The sequence below is a fragment of the Netta rufina genome (assembly GCF_964035555.1).
Source record: "Netta rufina genome assembly, chromosome: 1".
Lineage (NCBI taxonomy): Eukaryota > Metazoa > Chordata > Aves > Anseriformes > Anatidae > Netta > Netta rufina.
This window is the reverse complement of record NC_140123.1, coordinates 131824283-131847383: the sequence shown is the minus strand read 5'-3', so window position 1 is coordinate 131847383 and position 23101 is coordinate 131824283. Positions and strand designations below refer to the sequence as shown.

The 23101-nt window shown below is 38.6% G+C and overlaps 1 protein-coding gene across 1 annotated transcript in view; it reads left to right on the top strand.

Moving 5' to 3' along the window:
• ITPR2 (inositol 1,4,5-trisphosphate receptor type 2) overlaps positions 1-23101 on the top strand; it is a gene marked incomplete at its 5' end in the record, with an annotated part of 269840 nt that overhangs the window by 190431 nt on the left and 56308 nt on the right. The window contains 4 exons of the mRNA XM_084290744.1: positions 226-426; positions 2705-2815; positions 9073-9168; positions 10242-10361. Coding sequence (XP_084146870.1) covers positions 226-426; positions 2705-2815; positions 9073-9168; positions 10242-10361 — 528 coding nt within the window. The remainder of the gene's footprint in view (positions 1-225; positions 427-2704; positions 2816-9072; positions 9169-10241; positions 10362-23101) is intronic.

The window sequence follows — 23101 nt, the reverse complement described above, 5'->3', positions numbered from 1 at the left end:
TTCTTTCTCTACTGACTTAATCAAATGATAGTTCTCAACTGCTGCACTAAAGCATAATGTATTTTCTACAGTGTAGTGTACTTCAGTGCTAAGGTAGACTAATCATGTGGTTATAAATTGTACCTTGCAGAAATTTCATGAAAAAGACCGTGTGTTTGACATGACTCTAACAGTCTTTCTCTCCCTTTTTTTTTTTTTTAAATAATCCTTTTCTCCATCCACCAGAATTTTCTAAGACATCAGAACAATAAAACAAATTACAACCTTGTTTGTGAGACCCTTCAGTTTTTGGACTGTATCTGTGGAAGCACGACAGGTGGACTAGGCTTACTGGGGCTTTATATCAATGAGAGGAACGTGGCTCTTGTGAACCAGACATTGGAAAGCTTGACTGAATATTGCCAAGGTCCATGCCATGAAAATCAGGTAGGCCTTGAATAACTGCTGGATGCAAAAGTATCTAATTGAATGTGTGGTATCTTTGTGCTTATCATAATAAGCACAAAGGGGGAGTTTTAGGTTAGATGTTAGGAAGAACTTCTTTACCGAAAGGGTTGTTAGGCATTGGAACAGGCTGCCCAGGGAAGTGGTGGAGTCACCATCCCTGGAAGTCTTTAAAAGACGTTTAGACATAGAGATTAGGGATATGGTTTAGTGGGAATTGTTAGCGTTAGGTAGAGGTTGGACTCGATGATCTTGAGGTCTCTTCCAACCTAGAAATTCTGTGTTATTCTGTGTGTGATAAACTCTTCAATGCTCTTAATAACAAGTTCACTTGCAATTACTGTGACTAAGCTGAAAACATGTCAAAGCTGCATAAGAACAGATAAATTATTTCGAATCAGAACTAAAATCAGACTCTTCCTGTAGAATGTCAGCTTACATGTAGGGTTTCCAGTCCTTTTGGAGAGTTTTATGTCTTACGTCAGTGGGTCCATGGTTTAAATCTCACTTTATGAAACTTTGGATTTCAAGTCACAATTGTAGAAAGTACATTGCATACACTAATGTGATGGTTTTGTTTGTTTGTTTGTTTTTGTTCTGTTTTGTTTTTCCACTTTCATTCATTTTGCCTTTGGTTTTTATATCGTTTGCTAATATTTACTTCCCTGATTTAACCTAACTGCCACAGAGTTTAACTTACTGTTTTGCTATATTACCTATCAGCACTTTTAATTATGATATCAGCAGGAAAATGAATGAGGCTGAAGACCATGTTTCTAATCAAATATATAGTTCTGTGCCTTGCTTGATGCAGGCTTTTTAACTGTGGCTGTTGGTAGATGTCTCTATCGTGCTATGCTGAGGCAAGTAAAGAATGTACTTATATGCTGCTGTAATTGATTTGAAGAGAACAAAACTGTAGTAGAGTTGTCTGGATGAAATTTCAGAATTTTCACTATGGATTAGGAATGGAAAAACCAAAGTGGGCAAAAATACAAAGACACAATCTATTCTTGGTAGTAGAAATAGTTGAAGAAGTACATAGAGTATTAATGCTCATTCATTAACGTGCACAAATGAAGTGCAAAGTGCTTTTATCGCTGTTGCTGGTAATCAACTGCCTTTACTTAAAACTTTAAAAACAAGCAAAGAAGTAAAAGTATTTTAGTGGGCTAAATTTTAAACAGTCATATTCGATCCAGTAATTAATGGGGAAAAACATTTGCAAAAAGAGTAATTACAGGACTAGAAATGAGGAAAAACGGTTCTCAAGTTAATTTGTTCTCTAACTTTACAGAGAAACACTGATAATGCAAGGGAATGATTAGTTAGACTTATTATTTAGTCTTACCTGCTGCTGGGAAGTCACTCAGGATTACAGTTATGCTTGTGTACACCAACTGCAAATCTCATTCAGTGTATTTCAAAGGCAAATGCTCCACACTGTCATTTTCATCTGCTTTTTTGTTGTTGGTGGTGTTTTTTGTTTTGTTTTGTTTTCTTTGTTCGTTTTTTTGTTTGTTTGTTTGTTTGTTTTCCATCTCTCAAGCTTTCTGGAAAACTTCTCCTTTCGTATTGTTCTGTAAACCTGTTAGAAAAAAAATACCATACGCTTATACAGCTGACATTTATTGATGTGGCTTAGAAGGTCCAGAACTCCAGCTGTAAAAGCATTGGGGAAGTACAGTTGATCATATTTACAGTTTTGATTTCTGTGTGCAGAAATGTCCTTGTGTGCAGCATATGTCCAAATGAGTGTAGATAACCTTAATCTTTGCAAACAGGTTATGCTATAAGACAGTGATATTAATGCTGGTTGCTGAATGCAAATTTAGAATTTGAGTGTGCAAATTTGATTCAAGTGTGTCTTTTATGTTTGTATGTGTGTATCCAGCCAAATCTGGCAGTGCTCCTGTGGCTTGCTGTCTCTAACTTGTACCACTTGCTGCCTAATCCTGCATGACTCACTGCAAGCAAATTTTAGCTTGCACCACTTCTTTTCCAGTTGTATACCTCACTATTGGCAGTGTTGGGATTAGTTCTGTGCACCAAGTCTTCCTCAGCACAACTTGTGGCATGTTTTCAGGCTGCTCTGCTTTGGCTGAGAGGTTCATTGCAATCACAGGGTCATTCAAGTTTTGCACCCTTGTTTTGGAAATTTGCTGATGCGCATATTCTCTCTCTCTCCCCTCCTCACCCCTTTTTTTCTTTCCCTGTCTCCCTCCTCTCTCTATGACTCTGTTTTCTTCTCTTATTTTAGACCTGCATAGCCACCCATGAATCTAATGGGATTGATATTATAATTGCACTCATCTTGAATGACATAAACCCTCTTGGCAAATACTGCATGGACTTGGTGCTTCAGCTAAAGGTACAGTAAATGTAAACTTGTTTATTTAAATTTGAGTAATAAAAGAAGACATACCTATGCAAGAGCTCTAGGTGACCTGACATTTACTTAGTCTTATCATAGCATGATATACTCAGCAGCCCTGAAAAACAAGTGGTGCAAATGAATTCAAATCAGCTTAATCCACTTCAGTCCTTCTACAATAGGACTTTTGGCCAACTGTTGTGTTTGGGAGTACACCCTCAGCTTTTTTTAAAGAACCCTGTCAAATAGACATGATGTAGCTAGCATGAAGAGTACACATCGTGGGCACAAAATCTCATTGGATTGATAAACAGGTATACTGTTAAGGCAATGTAACATCAGACATTCTCTGTATATACTGAGTTCTGTGATTCTGTGGGCTTAAACAAAATATTTGAGAAGGAGATGTTGTGAAAAAAAAAAAAATATCAGATGACCTGTAATTAAGATGTCAAATGAAGTTGAAAATGTGGTTAAATTAAATTACATTTTATTTCCCTTCTCAGTGTTCTCTGATGGAATGGTGAAGTATAGAGTGGGACTGCTTGAATTTTGTTTTGTATTCTCTTGAGAATTGGATAGGTTCATAGATAAGTTTCTCTGGTCTGTGTGCCATCACATGCAGAGGGAAACTTTGCAGCTATACTGTCTGCCAAGTAGGGTAGAACACGTCCAGAAAGAACTTTAGATTATTGTCTTTTCTTGCCTTCTGAATGAAGTATTTCCATTGCAGATGGTCTGTTTCCTCCCCAAAACCAGCAAATACTTTGTGGTAGCTGCACTGCATCATATTGGCAACATTATGGATGTCTAATAAAATAATTAATATAGCCATATATCATGTACAATGAAACATTGAATCAACAGTGTTTTACACATGATTTTAATAACTGTAATTACATGTTTGAATGGCAGTATAATTCAAGTCCTCCTCAAGCAAAACGCTTAAGCAGACATTTAACTTTGAATTTGGAGATAGTTCTTTTGAAGTCCAAATTTCAGTCTCTGTAAAGACCTAGCTACGTTCACTCCAGTGCCATTTTGATTTACTGTTACCACAAAACTCAAAAATGTTTGTAAAACATCTTTCCTATCTAATTCCCAAGACTGGAGTTTATTGGCATTGCTACAATGACCAGTTTGGCCATTTTCATGGGACACTATTTATGCCTCACTTACTTAAATAGCAGAAGTTGTAGTGAATGATATCAAAGGGTCAAATTGCGGAACTGATTATGGTGTTACAAAATCAGTGTCATTTAAGTTAGAACGGACATGTGGAGGTCACATAGTCCAACACCTCCACTCAAGCAAGGTCAGCTAGAGCAGGTGACCAGTTGGGTTTTATTATCTCCAAGGACAGAGATGCCACAACCCATCTGGGCAAACTTCCAGTGTTTGACCAACTTCAAAGTAAAAGAGTGTTAAGATGGAATTTCATTTATGTTTTAATTTGTGTCCATTACCTCTTGTGCTGTCACTGAGCACTACTGAGAAGAGCCTAGCTCCCTCTTCATTCTCTTCCATCAGGTATTTTTACTTGATAATACTTTGTACTGATAAGATTCCCCTGAGCCCTCTCTTTTCCAGGCTGAACAGTCCCAGCTCCCCTCAGCTACTCCTAATGGAAAACTCATTTAACAGAGCAGCTCTTTGCTGGACTTGTTCTTGTAAGTCCATATTGTTTATGTATTATGGAGCCCAGAACTGGATACAGTACTGAGCTAGATGTGATGTCAAGAGTTAGATGCAAATTAGGAATTTACTGGTGTGTGGTTTTTTTGTTTGTTTGTTTCTTTGTTTTTTTGAGTGACAATACATCCAAGTAATACAGCACTGAGTTTACCAGGTAATGTTTAGCCCTGGCAGTCTGTCAGTGCTTATAGACAACTCAGAAGTTGTAGATTTTGCAGTGAAAATACAAAATTTCAAGTATATAGTCCCACACATGCATAAAAACACATTTAGATGCTTTTTTCATGGAACACTACATACTGAACTCACACCCCTTTAACCAAAGCAAAGGCCATGCAGAATTATATTTTCGCATACCGTCCTAATTTGCCTTGTTTTGCACATACTTTGTGATGTGGTATTTAATTACATCTTCATGGATTATATTTTCCATTGGACTTTGGAATCATTTGGTGAGCAGGATAGACAATGTTCATTGAGTGAACAGATGTCCAATGTTCTGTTCTGCCTTTTGTTATTTGTTATGACCCTCCCAGCCTTTCTTGCTGACTAGTATTTAAGACCTGGTACAGCATATGATCTCAATATCTGCCACTCTGAGTAGTGGCAGGATGAAGAGACATTGTCAGTCTAGTAGCCCATGCAATTCCCTGGAAAAGGGTAGAGAGACTAATAAATGTCGTTTTGGCTTTTCTTGTAGTACTCTATAAGATGAAATGGGAACCCAGGAAAAGAAAAATGAAGGCCAGAAGTATTTGAGATATCCATTTTGTATCAACTGGGGACTGGTTCTTCATAGTACTAATATGTTCTGAAGAACTTTATGTTCTGTTTTCAAAGTATTGGACCTCTTTTCACCACTGATATCTGGGAATAGAAGCCAGGGTCTCATGGTTCTCAAAAGCATGCAGAAAATGAGAAACAAGTGGTTAAACAAGCATCTCAAAGTGAGGTGTAAGTGATCAGATAGAGAAGGGGAAGGAGAAAGTGACTTTTGAGTCAGAAATTTCCTTCTTTGGGTCAAAAATCTAGAGGATGTGCCTGCTTGCTGTACTTCTAGGTACACCACTTTTTCAGAGTCAGTAGCAAGAAGCTGGCTACTAATGGTAGTAGGATCAACCCACCCTTTACCTTTCTTCACTTCACAGAAGCTGCAGTAGGATTCTCTCCACCCTAAGGATTGCCTGCACTGGGAATGGCTTCAAGCCCTCCTCAGCCATGAACGAATAGACTGAGGCCTCTTTCCATTGTTTCCACTTTTTACTTCTCAAGCTTCCTGATAGCCTGTCTTGTCCCCTTCCCTTCTCATTCTGAGATCCTACCAGTGCTGCCACAACTGACTTGGTCATTCACCATTGTAAGCGAACTCTGCAGCAGAATGCATCCAGTTTTTCAGAGCAGCACCCTGCTAGGAGTCTCTCACTTTCTGTCTTTTCCTTCCCCCAATGGCATTCAATGTATTTGCTCAAGTTTCGCTATGTAGATTGCAAGGTGAAGAATCTGGCTAGACCTTTCTAGTGGACAGTCCTGATTTGATTTGAGAAAGAAAAGGGTGGCTATGGAAAAATTCATATGGCATCCCATTATCCTTCAGCCAGTCCCAGTCTGATCTTCTCATCCATTGTTCTTTGTCTTTATCTCATTTTTGTGTTTGCAAGCTTAGTCTTCTCTCTCCTGGCTTTTCACTCAACTTCCAGTCTCCTCTCCTAGAAGGTCCTAGTTCCTCAGTCATGTAGGAATCCTCATTCTATTCTTCCACTCTCCTTCCATCTTTCCTTTCTTCTGCTGCTGACTTTTAATCGTACAATCCTCCAGTTCTTTATCCAGCTGTCTTAATATAGTTGCATTGAGTTCTCCTCATGCATTCTCATATATTTTTCTCATTTTCACACATTCTCTGAAACTCAGTACCAGATATTTCCTTTTGTGCTGCTCATGAGATAGTCTAGACTTAATTCAGTTGCACACAAAAGTACTATTTGAATTGCCTGTGTGCATCTTGCCTGGCTTCCAAGTGCTGTTCCACAAGAGTATGGGTTTCTTATTTCAGAAACCCACGCAAAGCTAGAAGCTATGGCATCAGACTTAGAAAATAGTTTCTAATTCTGTTTGGTTCACTGGCTTCAGGTGTTTTCCTAGCCAGTCCTACCTTCATCCGTACTTCCTCTGTTCCATTTTGTGTTTTCCTCCAATAAACTTATGTCCCTGTTCAGTCTCCCTTTTATCCAAGTTCTTCTTTCAACATCTTTCAAAGCAGGCAGTCCTTCCCTCCACGTTCCATAAACCTCGGCAAGTACTTATGAGCAAACACAGACTGGAAACTGCTCGGAAGTATCTGTTGTTCCCCATGCTGGAGCATACTATTCAGAAGTACCTTGTCAAGCTGGAGAAATAATCTGATAAGAACCTCATGAACTTGGAAAAAGGCAAACACAAAGTCCTGCATCTGGGATGGATTAACCTGTGCAATAGTACAGGCAGAGTACTAAATGACTGAAAAGCAGCTTTGTAGAAATAGATGGTTGTCCTGGTTGAGAAGTTAAGCATGAGTCAGCAGTATACCCTTGTAGCAGGAAACCCAACCACATCTTGGGCTGTATTTGCGGGAGTGCAGCCAGCGGGTTGAGGGAAGTGATCTTTCACTTTTGTTTGACACTAGACTGCATCTGAAGTACCTTGCCTATTTGGGAGCTCTGTGGTGTGGGAAAGGCATTGAGGTACTGGACTGATTGCTTCAAGGAGACCTCTTGATGCAACCACCACAGGAGTAGCACAGAAAAGGTACAGCCAGACGTCTCTTGGAGATGCATAGTGGAAAGGTGGGGGACAATGAACACAAGCTGGAGTGTGGGAAACTCTAATTAGATACAAGAAAAAATTATTTTCTTGTGAAGGTCATCAAGCTGGGAACTGGTGCCCAGGCAGGCTGTGAGGTCCTTCTTTGGAGGTGTTCAGACCTCAGCTTCACACAGTCCTGTGCAGGGGCTTTGAGCAAGGGCTGGGGCTGCTGAAAAGATCAGTCCAGAGGCAAGCCTTGAACACATGTCTATGTGGTCCAACCTGCCTGATTCTGTGCAGAATCTTTTTGTAACAAAAAGAAAGCCTGTGGGCTTTTAATTGTGAAAATCTAGAAAGTTTCTACAGTGCAGTATTGAAATCATAATTTAAAAAATACTTACCAGTTGGACAAATTTGTCTGGGTACCCTGGCGACTACAACTTGAATTGTTATGTTATCTTAGCCTCTAGTGCCCCACATTTTCAGCTCTGCTATCAAGAACTGGAGATACAAAGACTGCTTAAAACAGAAGTTCCTTGAACATGTGGAAAATAACATATTTTTTTTTGCCTCAGTCTCAAAAGCAACTGAACCCTTTCCCTCTGAAATTGTCCTTGCTAATTGTCTGAGGCACACCCTTGCTGTGAGAAATTTCAGTTTGAATTGCTAACATTTGGCAATAAGCAGCTGAGAACAAGGTTATATAATGGGTTTAGAGTTTTACTAGCTCCTACCTGTACTGCAGTCTACATGCATGTAATCAAACAGCTCAGTCTGCTGTTAGGAGGGATGAGGGGATATTCCCCAATGGTACGTGCAACACGTGGACCAAGGCAAACACACTGTGCCAGAAAGCAGTCAGTAGCTAAGAAGCCTCACCAAACAGGTGAATGTGGGCATGGTGTCTCTGCAGTTTACAAATATAAACAGATTTAGCTCTTGTACCACCACCTCCAGCAAGGTGTTGAGTTACAGGGAAGTGAAACAACTTACCCAGAATCACACAGGAAGCTTCTGGCTGAGCTAGGAACTGAAGTGTTGTGCACTTTGTAAGCACTGTTAAGGTGCTTAAACCTCCAAAACCATTCTTTCACTCCTATTCACAACAATTGATCTAACTGGAAGTAAGACACGTCTCCAAAGTCTAAAGCATTATTGGGTTATAGCTGCTGAAGCTCACGATATTTAATCTGTGGGAAAGATCTCAATTAAAAGTAACCTGTTGTCAGAGTGAAGGATATCTTTTATATATTCCCCGAAGAATATATGATAGTGAAACAAAATTCCAGGAATGTATGAAAACAGTTTATTTTATAGCACTTCAAATAATAATGAATTAGGGTTTAGAAAAAACATAGGGGAAGAAAACCTGCCTGAATGATGGAACCTTTTGTCTAATACACTTTGTAATTACCTCTGCTGAGTATTGTTTTAACAGAATGCTGTGACAAAAATTGCTAGGTGGGCAATAAGAAAAGGAAATGGGATTTCATTTCTTGTGCACAGTATAGAACAGAACTATGTATTTAAGTCAGATTTTTTTTTAATATTTAAAATGCTTCCTCAAATGTAGTGTGCTGGGTTAGTTAGTCTTACAGTATGCTGACATTAAAATGGGAGAAAAGCCCTATTAAATATGTCAGTAGAATAAAAGATGCAAGTAGTCTAAAATCTTATCCACTAAAAAAGTGGTCCCGGTAATCTCAATTAAAACAAATGCAAGGATCGTTAATCCATGAAATAGATTTTAAATTTACATTAACTTGTTCTTGTATCTTTAGAACAATGCCTCCAAGCTCTTGCTGGCTATTATGGAAAGCAGGCATGACAGTGAGAATGCGGAAAGAATCCTTTTCAACATGAGACCAAGGGAACTGGTGAGAAAACTTCTGAATATTCATAAATCTTTGGCTGAAAAAAAATCTGTCATTAAAACATTTTAAAATGATCTGCATCTAGGTTGAAGAGTTGGCAGCATATAGTGACACAATGTATCAGGATAGTACTCATTCACAAAAGTACTTTAAAAGGATCGAGCATGCATGATTTCAGTCTTTACGACTTAATTATTTTTATCCATTCCAAGCACTTTTCTGTAATTGTTTCTTAACTAAATTATCATACTCTGGTAGACTGTCTTCAAGTACACTTTGTCATGGGCTGGGAAATTAAGCTTGTACAGTTTGTGAAACAGTACTAACAGAAGTGTGTGCATATGCGTTTATATATACATCTCATGAACAAACAACAAAAGTTACAAACAGTTATTGCTGTGTTTTGGAATAGGTGTGATACTTGTATAGGTCTCCAAGAATGTTAAATAGATTGGAAGCCTGGAGAAATTGTTTCCAAACAAATGGACCATGTAGCAACAGTGACTGGAAAACCTGTTTTGTGGGGAGATCTGTGGGCATCAGCAGGATCAGGCCTTTTCTGGGGAATGGAGGACTTTTCCCCTTGTTTGGAATTACCCCAGTGCCCTGCCCAGATCTGTATCCTCCTTTCTTTTTTGGCTTTGTTTGTTGTTTGTTTGTTTGTTTTTATTTTGTTTCTGTTAAACTATAAGGAGAGCTCTGAGTTGCATTGCAGCCTGCTCTATCCACAGAGGGATCGCACCTGCCCTGTAACTGCCAAAAGGCACTACCTGTGCTACCTGTTGATCTGTCTTTAAAACATCTGTGAAAATACCTTCTCAAAAAGACTCAACATTCCTGTTCCTTTCTCATGGTTGCAGTTTTGCTGACGAGAAGTGTAGCAGTTTGGAGCTTCATAAATACTTCAAGCTCTTCTTTGTTCAGAAAGTGTTTCCCAGACTGCTCACTCTTCTTTTAGAACTGCAGGGCACCCATCCAAGCTTGTGCTGAACAAAGTGAATGTGTTCAAACACCGTGTGCTTTTTCCCTGAGGATGACATTTATTTAATCTCTCCTTGGTTTGGCTTGTGTTGCAGGTGGATGTGATGAAGAATGCATATAACCAAGGCCTAGAATGTGACCATGAGGAGGAGAATGGAGATGATGGCATCTCCCCAAAAGATGTTGGCCATAATATCTATATTTTGGCACATCAGGTATGTCTTGTTGTGAAACCACTTCCAGAAAAGTGTTAAATGCTTAAATTCCACACAAAACTTGTATGATCAAAAATCCTTTCTTGTGATTTCTGTCTCACATTTGTGTACTACATGACCTTAGCTGGAAAGCTGCTGATAGCAGGACAAGTAAGCAGTCTCACTGTAAGAGTAGGCAGTATGAGGAATTTGGTAAGCACTATTTGTGTGAAATAATAATGTAGAGCAGAGCAATTAATGTACACGTAGCTTTGTCTTTCGTTAACAGATCACATATATCAATCAAATCGTAAATCAAGTTATTATTTCTATATTCTAATTAATAGCTTCAGTAGTGGTATCAAGTAAACTTGAATTGAAAAGATTGACATTATTTTAGATATATTAATTACTCAGCCAATAAGAATAATTGGGCCTCTTTACTGTTGTCTCCATCTGTATTATGTTGTAGTGCCCTCAAGCTTTTTCTGATCACTTTTTCTTCTCTCATGGAAAAGATAGAATGTACGCTGATGTTTTTTGTTTAATGAGATACTCATTTTTCAGAGCAGTTGGTATCAAAAATAGTTTCTTCATTTTTCAGTCACATTAAGAAATTTGATTGAAAGATTTTTTTAATCAAAAAAATAAAGACCACATATTTCTTCATTATATCATAAATGATAGCATTTGGTATTTCAGGGGATGTGTTTTTAAAAATGTTTTACTAAGTAAGAAGAGATAAATAGAAATAAAGGGAGTGTTCTTTATTATTATACTTGTTAAGTGTTTTCTGTTTATTCATTATACTTAAGTGTTTTTAGGAATTAAATACTTAGTGGAAAAAGAAAGGAAAGCAATCTTTAGTTACACTAGTATTATGCAGTGTTTCTTTCAAGCAAGGAATGGAAAAAATCACTGAATTATGCTCACATGCTTGCAGAACATTTGTCTTAGGTCTTATTCTCATGTTGCTATGGATGACCATGCTCAACTCTTGTTTTGTATATAGGTCTGTACATAAGATACCCATCAAAGATCACAGTACTTTTGGAAAGTATCTGTAGCTTCTTACATTGTATGACTATTTACTCCATGTATCAATGCTTATAATGAAAATTTAAGTGTCTGCCAAATCAAAATGTCAGTATTTTATGTCTTCTGCTTACAGCTTGTGTTAAATGACTTAGCAGTGTTCATGTCAATGGCAAATAAATTTTGAGGAGTAGAACCTCAAAACCATATATGTAGTGACCACTGGGGTCATTTTACCAGAGAGGTCACTACTAAGTGTACACTAGTTAGCTGACATGTAGAGTGAATTCTGTCCCTAGACAAGTATTTGTGTGCCAGGGAAGCTCATCAATCTCTCCATAGCTGTTCCAAATGCTTCATCTGTAGTGGATGTTTTGGTTGTGTAAGGCTCATGGCAGCAATTTACTGTGCTAATTCTCATTCTGTAAAATTAAATAGCATGATTTCCTCTGTATGCTGTAAAAAATTACCATCTTTTTACAAAAATTACTGTTTTCATCATCTTTCCATAATACTGTGCGTGTGTCTGTTTATAATGGCTTTGCAGACATGTCAAGCCCCATATCAAAACAGAGCAATGGAAGGGCAGGCAATCTGGGGAGTTTCCCTCTTCTCTGCTAATGAAAAGCTATGATTCTTGGCATAGAACTGCTGCTGATCCTTGACCCCAAACTCTTTCCACGTGTGCCCTTTTACTTGTTCTGGGATGGGCAGGATGTGAAGTTAGTCCCTCCTCAGTAAATCCATTGTTGCTGGGTTCCTTTTCTGGTTCAACTCTAACCGCCCTCTTCTGCTTTGCTGTATCTGAGGGGCTTATTGGTGTCTGGGCCTTCCACTCAGCTTAGCCAACCTAATTTACATAACATGTATTTGCTGTACTCCTTACAGTTTCACAGTCCATCTGACTTTGTTTTTTTCCTACAAACAGCATGGATCTTCAGTCACTTTCCTGACACTTGCATGTGACCACTTGTTCTAGTTACAGCTTTTTGGTCCCTCTGTATTAGCAGAATCAAGACCAAGAGTTCCTCTTTTGCTGTTAGAGCCTTCAAACACAGACAGTTTATTTTGGGGAGCCTAGACTTTCATTTTTTGTCGTTGCACTTTTCAGGGCTCTGGTGGGTTCTGCATTTTGCCACCACTACATCCTTCCTTGCCCTTCCTGTGGCTGATTTTACCAGACGCAAAAGGCATTCTTGTAAATGTTTGACCCACAGTGCATAGAAACTTTTAAATATGTCACAAGCAAGGCTGAGATTTCTGTTATTAAATATTCTTCACACCCTCTCAGCCCCCACCCCAAATGCACATGCAGGCATATGTATGCACGTGCATACACACACATACAGGCAGACACAGATAGCCTGGGACACAGTAGTAAGATATTAAATGTTAATTGTGCTAAGTCATAACAGTTACCACTTCTTTTCCAAATCTTTCTTTGTCCTCCTTCCCTTTACGTTTTCATCCTTCTCCAGCCTGCCACATGCAGTAGCTGTACTGCTCACCTTGCACTGGCTTCAGGGCTGTCTGGATACTGCTATTCCCTACTTTTCCTGTTCAATGTATTATGAGCAGAGAATGGAACAGCACTAAAAGAAGAACTGAATTATCCATGAGGAACTTACCCTAAATTGCACCTTCACTCTGCAGCTTGGTTTTAGGGCAAGGACTCATTCCAGATGTAGCTCTTCTGCAGCCTCAAGCACAAGCTGATGCATGAGGTTACATCCTGGAAAAATAAGACTGTTATTGCTAAAGACTGGTCACAATTCTCTTGAAAATCTATGGAGAAGATTTTTTTTCTTTGTCTTGTTCAAATGTCATGTTCAGAGCCAAACCTTGAACTTGACATTCCTAATTTCTTATAGTAGTCTCAGGTGAATACCAGTGGTATGTTACAGATAGTTCCATCAGTTCTTATATCTCTTCTTTTCAAGCTTCAGTCAAGAGTAATTGCTGTGGTGTTTCTGTTGCTGTCCTTTTTAAAAGATCCTGTTAAAGCAGGCTATGCTTTGTTTTGCAAAGCTAGGAAGGCCGTCATCAAAGAAATTTTGTCTTGATGTGATGTCTCTGTAGAGTTTACAAAAGCTTTTGACATAGTAGGACACAACACTTGAATACTTAGTCTAATGCTTCTGCACCAGAGGTGAATAGGAGAATCAAGTTTTTAAATGGCTACAAAAATGAAATCTTAAAAGGCCAAATAAATCCTCTGGCTTTTCAGATGACTGCTTGAGCTTCATAGCTGTTAGTTATAAAAAAGTATTTCAGCAGTTCGTAAACTAAAAAAGCTCTATAGGAGTTAGTAGTATTTCTCTGAAGTTCATAACCCCTTTACATTTACTATAAAATAAGAAAATGCAGTAGTTATAACCACAGGCTTCTATAGATTGCATGCATGTATATATGTACTTCTGTTAACAACATATACTTTAGAGTGTTTCTCTGTGTTTTGCTGCTAGTTGCAAACTCTCTAAATCAGGCATGAAGCCCTAGCTAATGCACTGTATCTTTCAGCAGGAGTGTATTCATGAGGCTTAGAGAACATTAAATAAATTTACATAGCTTCTAGTCAGCTTGCAGCTTGGGAAGAATGCACTTTCATCTGCCTGTAGAACTGTGTAGACATGTCCTTGATCTAGAAGGATGTGAGTAGGTAAGCAGTAGGGAAGCAAATTATGGTACTACAACAAAATTTTCAATGCTTTGCGACTACCTATCTGGTTCCCAAAGCTTTTACGGGAGTATGGAAGTACTGACCTAATGTGGCATCCCTTTCATGGTGCATGTTCTGAGACTCTCAGATGAGCAAAATGTTCACTCAAATGCTTAATTTTAAGCACATGCTTAAATGCCTTGCTGGAGAAGGAGCATAGGTCTTAAAATTCCACAGTACATTGTAGCCTCCAGCTGAATAGGAGGAGTTTTAATGAGGTTAAGCTAAAATTTTATTGAAATCCCAAGGGAGTACCAAAACTACTTACATAAATACGATAATTTCCTAATGGCCCTAAGACTTACTGAAAAAACATTTCCTCCACCCTATGAAGTTAGAAGAAGTTGACACTGCTTGTTGATATCAATGCAGGTATATGGCATAAATAAACACAAACTTGATCTAGTTTATATTCTGATAAACTAACATCGTTGGAAATTCCCTTTCATTGATAAATTCTTAAAAGCAGATGGGGTAAAAGAAGCAGGATTTTGCTGTGACTTGTAGGGTTCTTGCTGCATGTACTACTAAGTATGCTGTAGCAACTGGAGATGTCATACTCCTTCCCTTTGGGTGCTTTTAAATGTACTGAGCAAAATAAGTCATTCAGCCATATATGTTTTCTTTATAAAGTACATTAATAGCAAAATCAAGATTTCTGTATCAAATGTGACAAACATTATAGAAGTAATCTCACTGCCATGTTTACTTCATGTAGTATACTGCATATTGGCGTATGCATGCACATTAAGAACATTTGGTAACCAGGTAAATTTTTATTGACAATATTATTGGTAATAATGGCATGGATCTATAGTTTGGAAGTACTAATGCACTACAGGCTGTAGTTTTTATTTTAGAAGTTAGTTTTTGTTTTTGACACCTGACATAGGATTTGTTTGATAATGAGGCTTGCATACAATATATTCACTAAGGAGAAAGTTAAGACAGGTTGGGTTGTTTTTTTTTTAAAGGTAGCTGTCCAAATACATCAATTTCTATGAAGCACAAAGCTTTTGTTTCTGTGGTTTTCTGTTTATCATGCTGTCTATACCTTCCACTTTATTTTCTGCATCAACGCTGTGCCTAGAACCATGTGCATACGGGCTCTTACATGCTATGGCAGAACAGATAAATGACAATAATAACAGTAATTCTGGAAGCATTTAAAGAATTAGCTTTGGCTTTTATAGGTGTTGGAGCAGTTAAAAGCTTTAGTTAATTTTGTTTCCCCCTCTCTTAGAGTAGGTGGTATTGCCCAATTTTAGAGATGAAGACACAAAGCCAGAAGTAGGTGTAGACAGCAAGTCATTTAGCCATCATGGGAAGAGAAGACAGCTTGCTTGATCCCCAGTGCTTTTCTTTAACTGCTACACTTGTTTTCCTCCTATGCTCACTTGATCCCAGCTATTTTACTAATGAGGAAAATTGGTATTTAATGGGTAATACAGTTGACAGCAGAGAAGTGCATAATCACTGAACACATCAGTATTCCAAGAGCCTTTTAAAGGGATTGCGCTAAAGTATATATTTCAAATAAAGTTTCTTGTGCTGATAATATTATGGATTGTTTGGTTTGTTGAGGGTGGAAGAGCTTTCATAGTATAATTGATACAACTGGGGGAGAGGAGAGAGGAGTATTGGAAAGCTTATAGGTTTTTTTATGTGTAGTTATTTTTGGTGTTGTACTGTGAAGCAGCTGTTGGCTTTCCTTCACTTGGCTGTATTTTAACATTTAGGTAGATGACCTTAGACCCTTGTTACTCCTTTTCTCTTGTGTGTCTGTATGTGTGTGCACACAGAATAAAATACATTTATTAAAATATGTGCTATAAGTTAAATGTGAATTCTCATATGCTTCTGTTTGTCATGATCTGCATACAATTCAAGTCAGGACAAAGGATTTCATGGCAAGACCTTGCTTGAAATGATGTGAACAGATTTTCCATGCTTTAATATCTGGGGAGCATGAGAATTATTACTATGAATATGTTCCTCTAGATAGGAGATAGGATCACTGCCTGTAGCTTGTCCTTTGGTATGAAAATCCAAAGCTTTCTGAACTGGTAGGGTTGTCCCAGGCAGAAAAACAGTATTCTGCATAAGGAAGTGTGACTGTAGTAAGGGATAAATTTAGGGTGAAATGTGACTGTTCAAAAAGAAATGTTGATGAAGAAGACAGAAATTATTTACTTGATAGCATGCATTTCCAAGCACCTTCTGTAAGCAAAGAAACACCTGGAATGCTGTTCAGGATAGGGAATAGGTGGAACCAGTTACAACCCCTGCGTTTTGCAGAGGGCATTAATTGGCTAAAACAATAGCATCATGGTTATACTATGGAAAAAGTGGAAACAGAATCCAAGTGGAAAAGTCTTGTAAGAACATTCCCCTTTCCCCCGTATGGTGTTGTTAGGGGTCCATAACATTTACCTAAAAGAGATCTCCCTTTCCTTATGGGAACTGTGTGTTTCCAGATCACTTTGCTCTAAAATGTAGGCGTATCCTCATCCAGTTGAGAAGTACCTTTTAGCTCCAGCAAGGATCTGCCGGAAGAGCTGAGATCTTGCAACCGCATTGTTCAGTGTATTTTTAAGTCTGCTGATCAACATTGCCTGTTTTTGCCAATCCTCTGGCAGACGCCTTTGCTCAAAAACAGCCCCATAAGCCTCTATCTTTACAAAGCATCAGGTTGTGCCTAGGTTCTGCAGACAAAGATTTTAAGTTGATTCTCTTCCAAGAACAGAACAGCTTGGTTCATTTGGACTTCTATAAATCTCTGACTGGTGCACTCTAAAGTGGTGCCTTTAGTGTGCTAGAGCACGATTTTGGAAAAAAAAAGACCTATATACAAAAAGGTCTGAGTTTGTCTGGTGTAAATGGATGTACTGTACCAGTATCACTGATTATATTGAGTGGATAAATAGATCAGTCAGGTTTTGTTATAGCAAGGAAAATTTTCAAATTTTGCAGCTGATATGAGCAATCTCTTAAGGAACAGTTGTCAGGTATTCCTAAAGATAGCCTTCCCAAGCATCTGATGGCACTTGATGAAAAATACCTTACATACTTAAATAACGGGGCTACCTTTTGAATTCAGGGGATTATCAGATCTACCCTTCATGATAAACCTGTCCTTCTGTCCTTCAGGATGAATAGCTCTGAGTTAGTGCCATAATGATGCTCCCTTTCGCAGGACAGATAAAATTTTTAGATCTCAAGGACACATTTTTTTTGCAAGGCTTTGCTGAGGTTTATAGCTTTTCATTTTCTTTTTTTGTTATTTTGCGTCTCTCTCTTAACAGCAAAGCTCTTGCTGATAGCAGTGCCAAAACAAGGGGCTAATGGGGACCAGTCCCAGAAACCGTGACTGTCAGGGGACTCGTATTCTTGGCTGCCAGACCTGAAACTTCTCATAGAACTTTTATGCTCCACATGTTGTTTTGTAGTTATCATCCTGATGAGACAGGCTATGGCATCAAAATGACACTGGCTAATTAAATGTCAGCAGAATCAGAAGCTGTTGCAAGGCTTTTACACTTAGATTGAAACAGAAACCAATGACGCACATCACCCTCCTTGCGGCTCATTAGGATGGTATATAATTCTACCTTTAGCCAGCTGCAGTATAGAGAGACAGTATGGAGGCTGCTACAGGGGCTTGACACTAATGAGCACCTGAAACATTAAACAAATGTCTGTGGCTGTTGTTAGGTCTCAAGTTAAAACCTTGGCAACTTGTCCTTCGTTGTTAGGTCTCAGGTTAAAACCTTGGCAACTTGTCCTTCGATATTTTCTTTTTCTTCCCTTCTTGGAAGCATTTTCCTCAAGATCCTGTCATGACTTTGATAGGGACCTACATGGGGACCTCTGTTTCCCTCTGGAGTCCTGTTGTCGTAGGTTACTAGGAGCTGCTGGGATTCAGGCTAGATGTAGGCTGGTCACAAAAGTTTTAGGTTATTTTCTACAGCTCTAGAGTTAAGATCAAGTATATATTATACATATATGTATGTTTCATTATATGTAATATTAATGAGGTATGTATCCTGTTTGACTGTGATGACTGTGCATTTCACTAATGTACAGGTGGCCTTAATATATATATATATTTTTTTTTTTTGGTGGGGTTTCTTCTTCTGTCTTTAACTTTTTTAATCCTCTGTCCTTATGTTTTGTGATTTACAAGGTTTTTGTCATTGGGAAATATGTTGTATTGGTGTTAGGGCCCAAATGTTAAACCAGAAGAAATATATTTTCTTTGTCAAATATCTGTGTTGTGAAATCTTCACATTAGTCTGTAGTTTTACTCTGAAAATTGCCTGTAGAATGACATGGTCTTATGTAAGATGTTTTCTGTTCTCAGGCTCCATTTACAGTCCTATATTAGTAATAAACATGCTAACTTTTCATTGCTGTCTGAAACAGCATGGGCTGGCGAGAGTTACTTTAATTCCCTTTGGTTCTTTATGGCCAGCAGGCCAGTTATTTAGCTTCCCATTCTAAGAATGGATCTTCATTTACCCATACCCTTAACTAGTATACATAGCACTGTCTCCACTGAAGGTAGACAAGTGATACTCATTTACACTAGTAGAGAACTTGACCTGTTGTCCTCAAACCTTACACCTATCTTAGAGCTTCCTACTTGCATCTTCCATACACAGACTTCATTAGATGATAGATGGGCCAAAAAGAGCACAGCTTGACTTAAAGCTTTTCAGTTAAGTTTATGTGGAGGAGTGTTAAGTAGAAATAAAAAGAATTTTATTTGTAAGCAGTAAGTTCGATCCAGAAGCCAGTGAGAGACAATACATGTGGAGCCACACAGTGCCATCTTTACCAAGTCACTTTTCAAATTAGACTACACTTTCAGTTGCCCTCAGCTGCAAAATTGTCTGCTCAGAAATGTATGTAATGTAGCCACTTTGTTCAGATTGCTGCAAACACCCTTTGTTAAGAAAGCTGTATTACACAAAGTGTTGAATTGTAATAGTCTACTGTAGGTTGAAGGCTTGCTCTGGCAGAACAGCTTTTCCATTAAAGGTGACCTTCAGATGAACCGAAGTGCTCTTTTTCTTATATATAAAGTACAACCAAGGTATTTTACTCTGAGCTAGGAGGAACTTGCTTTGTTTGTTTTGAAGGGAAGTGAGGGTAGCCTTGGAAATACCATGAAAGTGAAGTCTGGTCTTATTTAATATTATCAGAGCAGTTCTAATAGGCCTCAGATATCTGCATGGTGAAATCCTACACCTTAATTAAAAACAGGGGGGGATGTCTTCTCTAACAAAGACATACTCTTTTAGCCTTCTCAATTGTTCGGTAGTCATTGAAGTAATTACAGGTTAACAAAAATAAAGAGCATTAATCAGAATGTCAAAATATGTCTGTTCCTCACAGTTGCTCAGTTTTAATTCTCATCTCCTCTGATGTCATAATTTAATTAGGTATCTCAGTCATCATAGAGTTTTCTAGAATAGACAAGATCTGAATTTGTAGTCTGAAAACAGGCAGATGTACCTCAGTTGCCTTTCTCTTCATTTAAACTTACTTAACGAGCACAGAAAAATAAAAATGAGGTCCACTTTGCACTTCTTAGATGGCAGCTTTAAGAGTTAATGATCAAAAGTATCCATCTCGGTAAAGAAAACAGTTTCTCTGCTGTTATGTATTGGCAACGATTTTCAGAATTTGGTTTATGAATGGTCTGTGGCAGCCTTAAATGAACTTTGACTTTCCAGTCTTTTCTTTCTGTGAGTTTGCCTGCAGAGCACCATTTAGCTGCTAGCTGTTTGGGTAAAGCTGCATTATTTGTGAATGTTTGATGAGGACAGAGTTGTAATTTTTTCACTTTTTTTTTTTTTTTCCCACCATGAACTGTTGCTTTACAGGTACCAGGTGAAACTGCTCTACCGAGGACATAGCCATAATACAAAGTTAGAAAGAACAACTCACTGTTTTAATTTCTCTTCTCTTGATTTCTATGCCCCTAAATTATTTTTAAAGACATTTTTCTGTGTTAATTGTTGGAGGGTTAGCAAGTGTTCAACAGCATGATTGAAGAAGCTGGGAAATCTCACCGCTGTAATTATATGAAGGGAGACACCTCTCATTCCCTGTCTGTCTCCACAGTTGGCAACTGTCCTGTTTCATACCCCACAAAGTATATGCATCAGACCTCTGCAGAGATTAGAAAATGCATGCCTTTTGAGAGTTTGCAGCTTCAGCTGCTTACATACTATGTTAGTCTGATATGGTTTTGACTCTGAATGACCAAGTTATATTTTTTTTGTGTGTTACAGAAATACCTGTCAAAGATGTGGGATACTAACAAGATTGTCTGAACAAACTTATCACCTCACTATTGCTATAACAAGTACGATGGCCACATTAATGGCTGGATCTCAAATGTTTTAATCATGAAGGCTGACTAAGGACTTAACACCTCTTAACAAGCTGCTTTGAAGATTGGTAGATGGCTTATCCAAGCCCGTACAACTACAGAGGTGCTCTACCAGAACCTAGGAATGTATTGTAGAGCTGATGGGTTTGATAGATAGGGCTGGTGAGCTGCATCCAGGTTGGTTGCTCACAATGTGCAAAAGACAACATGGCACTATAGTGTAAACACATGAGATGAAGCTTAAGGGTGGAAAATATGAGGAGAGAGATGGAGATTATGCAAATCTCACACTTCAAGTGAAAGGCAGAGCTGTTTTCCATGTAGTTTGGTTAGACCCTGGAGAGGTGTGTGAGCCCATTCTGGAAGTATCAGTGCTTGAGTTGCTTTATTCTCTATGCCTGGTGCCAGAGGAAGAGAGGTTGAGTGGCAGTCAAATTCTACTCTTATGGCTTAAAGAAGAAAATATGGTCATACCTAAGGCTTAAAGACTTAAGACTGTTGTTTCCCTTGCCACATTGCCCCCAAAATAAGGATCATGATCAGTTTCTCATTTTGCTTGTATGGATAGCTAGCCTTCCCTTTCTTTACGATCCACATGATAGGTAGCAATAGACAGATATTTTGCAGAGAGTATCTGTTCTGAATAAGAAGAGAAACCTAGGAAGTAAAGTGCTTGACGATAAAAGGATTTGGAGAGTTCCTGGAAAGGGTATGCCATTCACAGCTCTCTTATCTCAAGCTTATGTATATATTTTGTATGTGTGTAAAGTGTTGGTGTCTTTTAGCGGTGAACAGTTTTCTTGCTTTGTGGATTTGGTATCCATATGCTTGCTGATCTGTTGCTGTTCTTGGTTGTTGTCAGTCTGGGTGTGTAACATTTTGATAAGCATGTTAATAAAGTCTTATTTTAGGTGCAATGTTTTATCTGCCTTTCATAGAAGTTACATGTAACCGGGATGTTGTTTCTTATTATACCATTAAGAAGACTAGCTCTAGTATTTCTGCTTTTTCTTCCTTTTCCTTTTTTGAACTGTCTTGTTATCTTCCCATAATCATGTCTGACACTTCCATTATCTAGTTATGTCCTTCTTTCCTATACTCCTCATGTTGGAACACTCTATTGCATACTGTTGTCTACATCCTATGTTCAGTATGGCTACTGTATACCAAAAACCAGATGTGACTGATGTATGCATTGAGCCAGTTTGGCTCATTTAGGCACTGCTGCTCGTGACAGTTTACATGTACCTTGAAGAAGTGTTTCACACCTATCCCCTTGAGCTAAATTTTGTTTTGTTTCAGCACATATTTTATCAGCAGACCTGAACTTTACCCATATGCATAGTACTTTTTTTTTTGCAAGTAAGCTTTGCCCATGAAAGAAATCATGAAGAAGACAAATGGAAGTAAAGCTAGTTGAAATATTAGCAAGTCATTTTGTCTTCTGCTGCCTTTCACTGGGGATAAAAGAACTGCAAAACCACACCAGAAGTAGTAATAAAATGACTATGGGGACTGCAAACATAATAGTGATAGAGATCATTTAACTGTGATGGCTTCTCCTATGTGATAATGTCAAGGTGTTTTATTTCTCCATACCCTGGAAGGTAGATCCACAATTTGAATCACATACCACGTGGAGGCAGGGACTAGAGGTGACATCTCAGCAGTTACATGAGGCCACAGAAGACCCAGGAACAGAATCCATAGAGTCTGGACCACTCAGGGCCTTGCTCTTGTACCACAGGCCATCAGGGGAATATTAGCTCTAAATCCTTTTGGTTGCTCTGTACAGTATAATCATCTAAATGAAATCAATGAATACTTGATTTGAGAGTCTCCCATTGCTCCATCCCTGCTGTTCCTAATGTTTGTTAACAGATTGCTTTGTGGTAGAGTGCAAAGGTGCCGCTCTATAAAACTGTAATGACTTCTGGAAAGGAAGGTACCCTATGTATTGCAGAAAGCACCATTCAATTTTGATTGGAACATGGGGAGTTGAGAAGTTGTTATTACTGTTAGTACAGCCAACTGGAATAAAAACTTCTGCTCAGCTATGGTTAGGATGACATTTCCTTTTTCTTTGCTTTCTCTTTCTCTCCTTGTTTACCAATGGAATATGAGTGTTTTCATTCACCCTGGGCAGGGAGCTGGAGTGTGGTAAGACACTGGTGCTCAGAGGAAGAATATCTCACTTTCTGTCTCCTGTCCTCTTGTGTGTCTCACCCATCCCGTTTGCTTCTCCCTTCACTCTCTCTTTGCTGTTGTTTCTCAGTCCTTGGGGTTTTTCTTGTCAGTCTCCCAGTAGCTTTTTTATCCTAGAGAGCCTAAGCAGAAAATGAAATGCTTGGTGAGATGGCTGGGGTTTCCCCTTGTGAGGGGTTTTGGTGGTGCCAGATCTCACATTGCCTGGCTCTGGGAGCCAAGGGACTGAAGGGGAAAAAAGAAGGGATTGCAGCTGTAAATGAGTCCCAGCTGCATAAGTCTGTTTGCACAGCAAGGTGAAAGTAATCTGAACAGGTGCTGCTCTTGCTGCATGTTAGATTCTGTCTCTTTTCTCCCTGGTGGAAGACCAGTGGCCTTTGGGCTGGCTAACTACAGTAC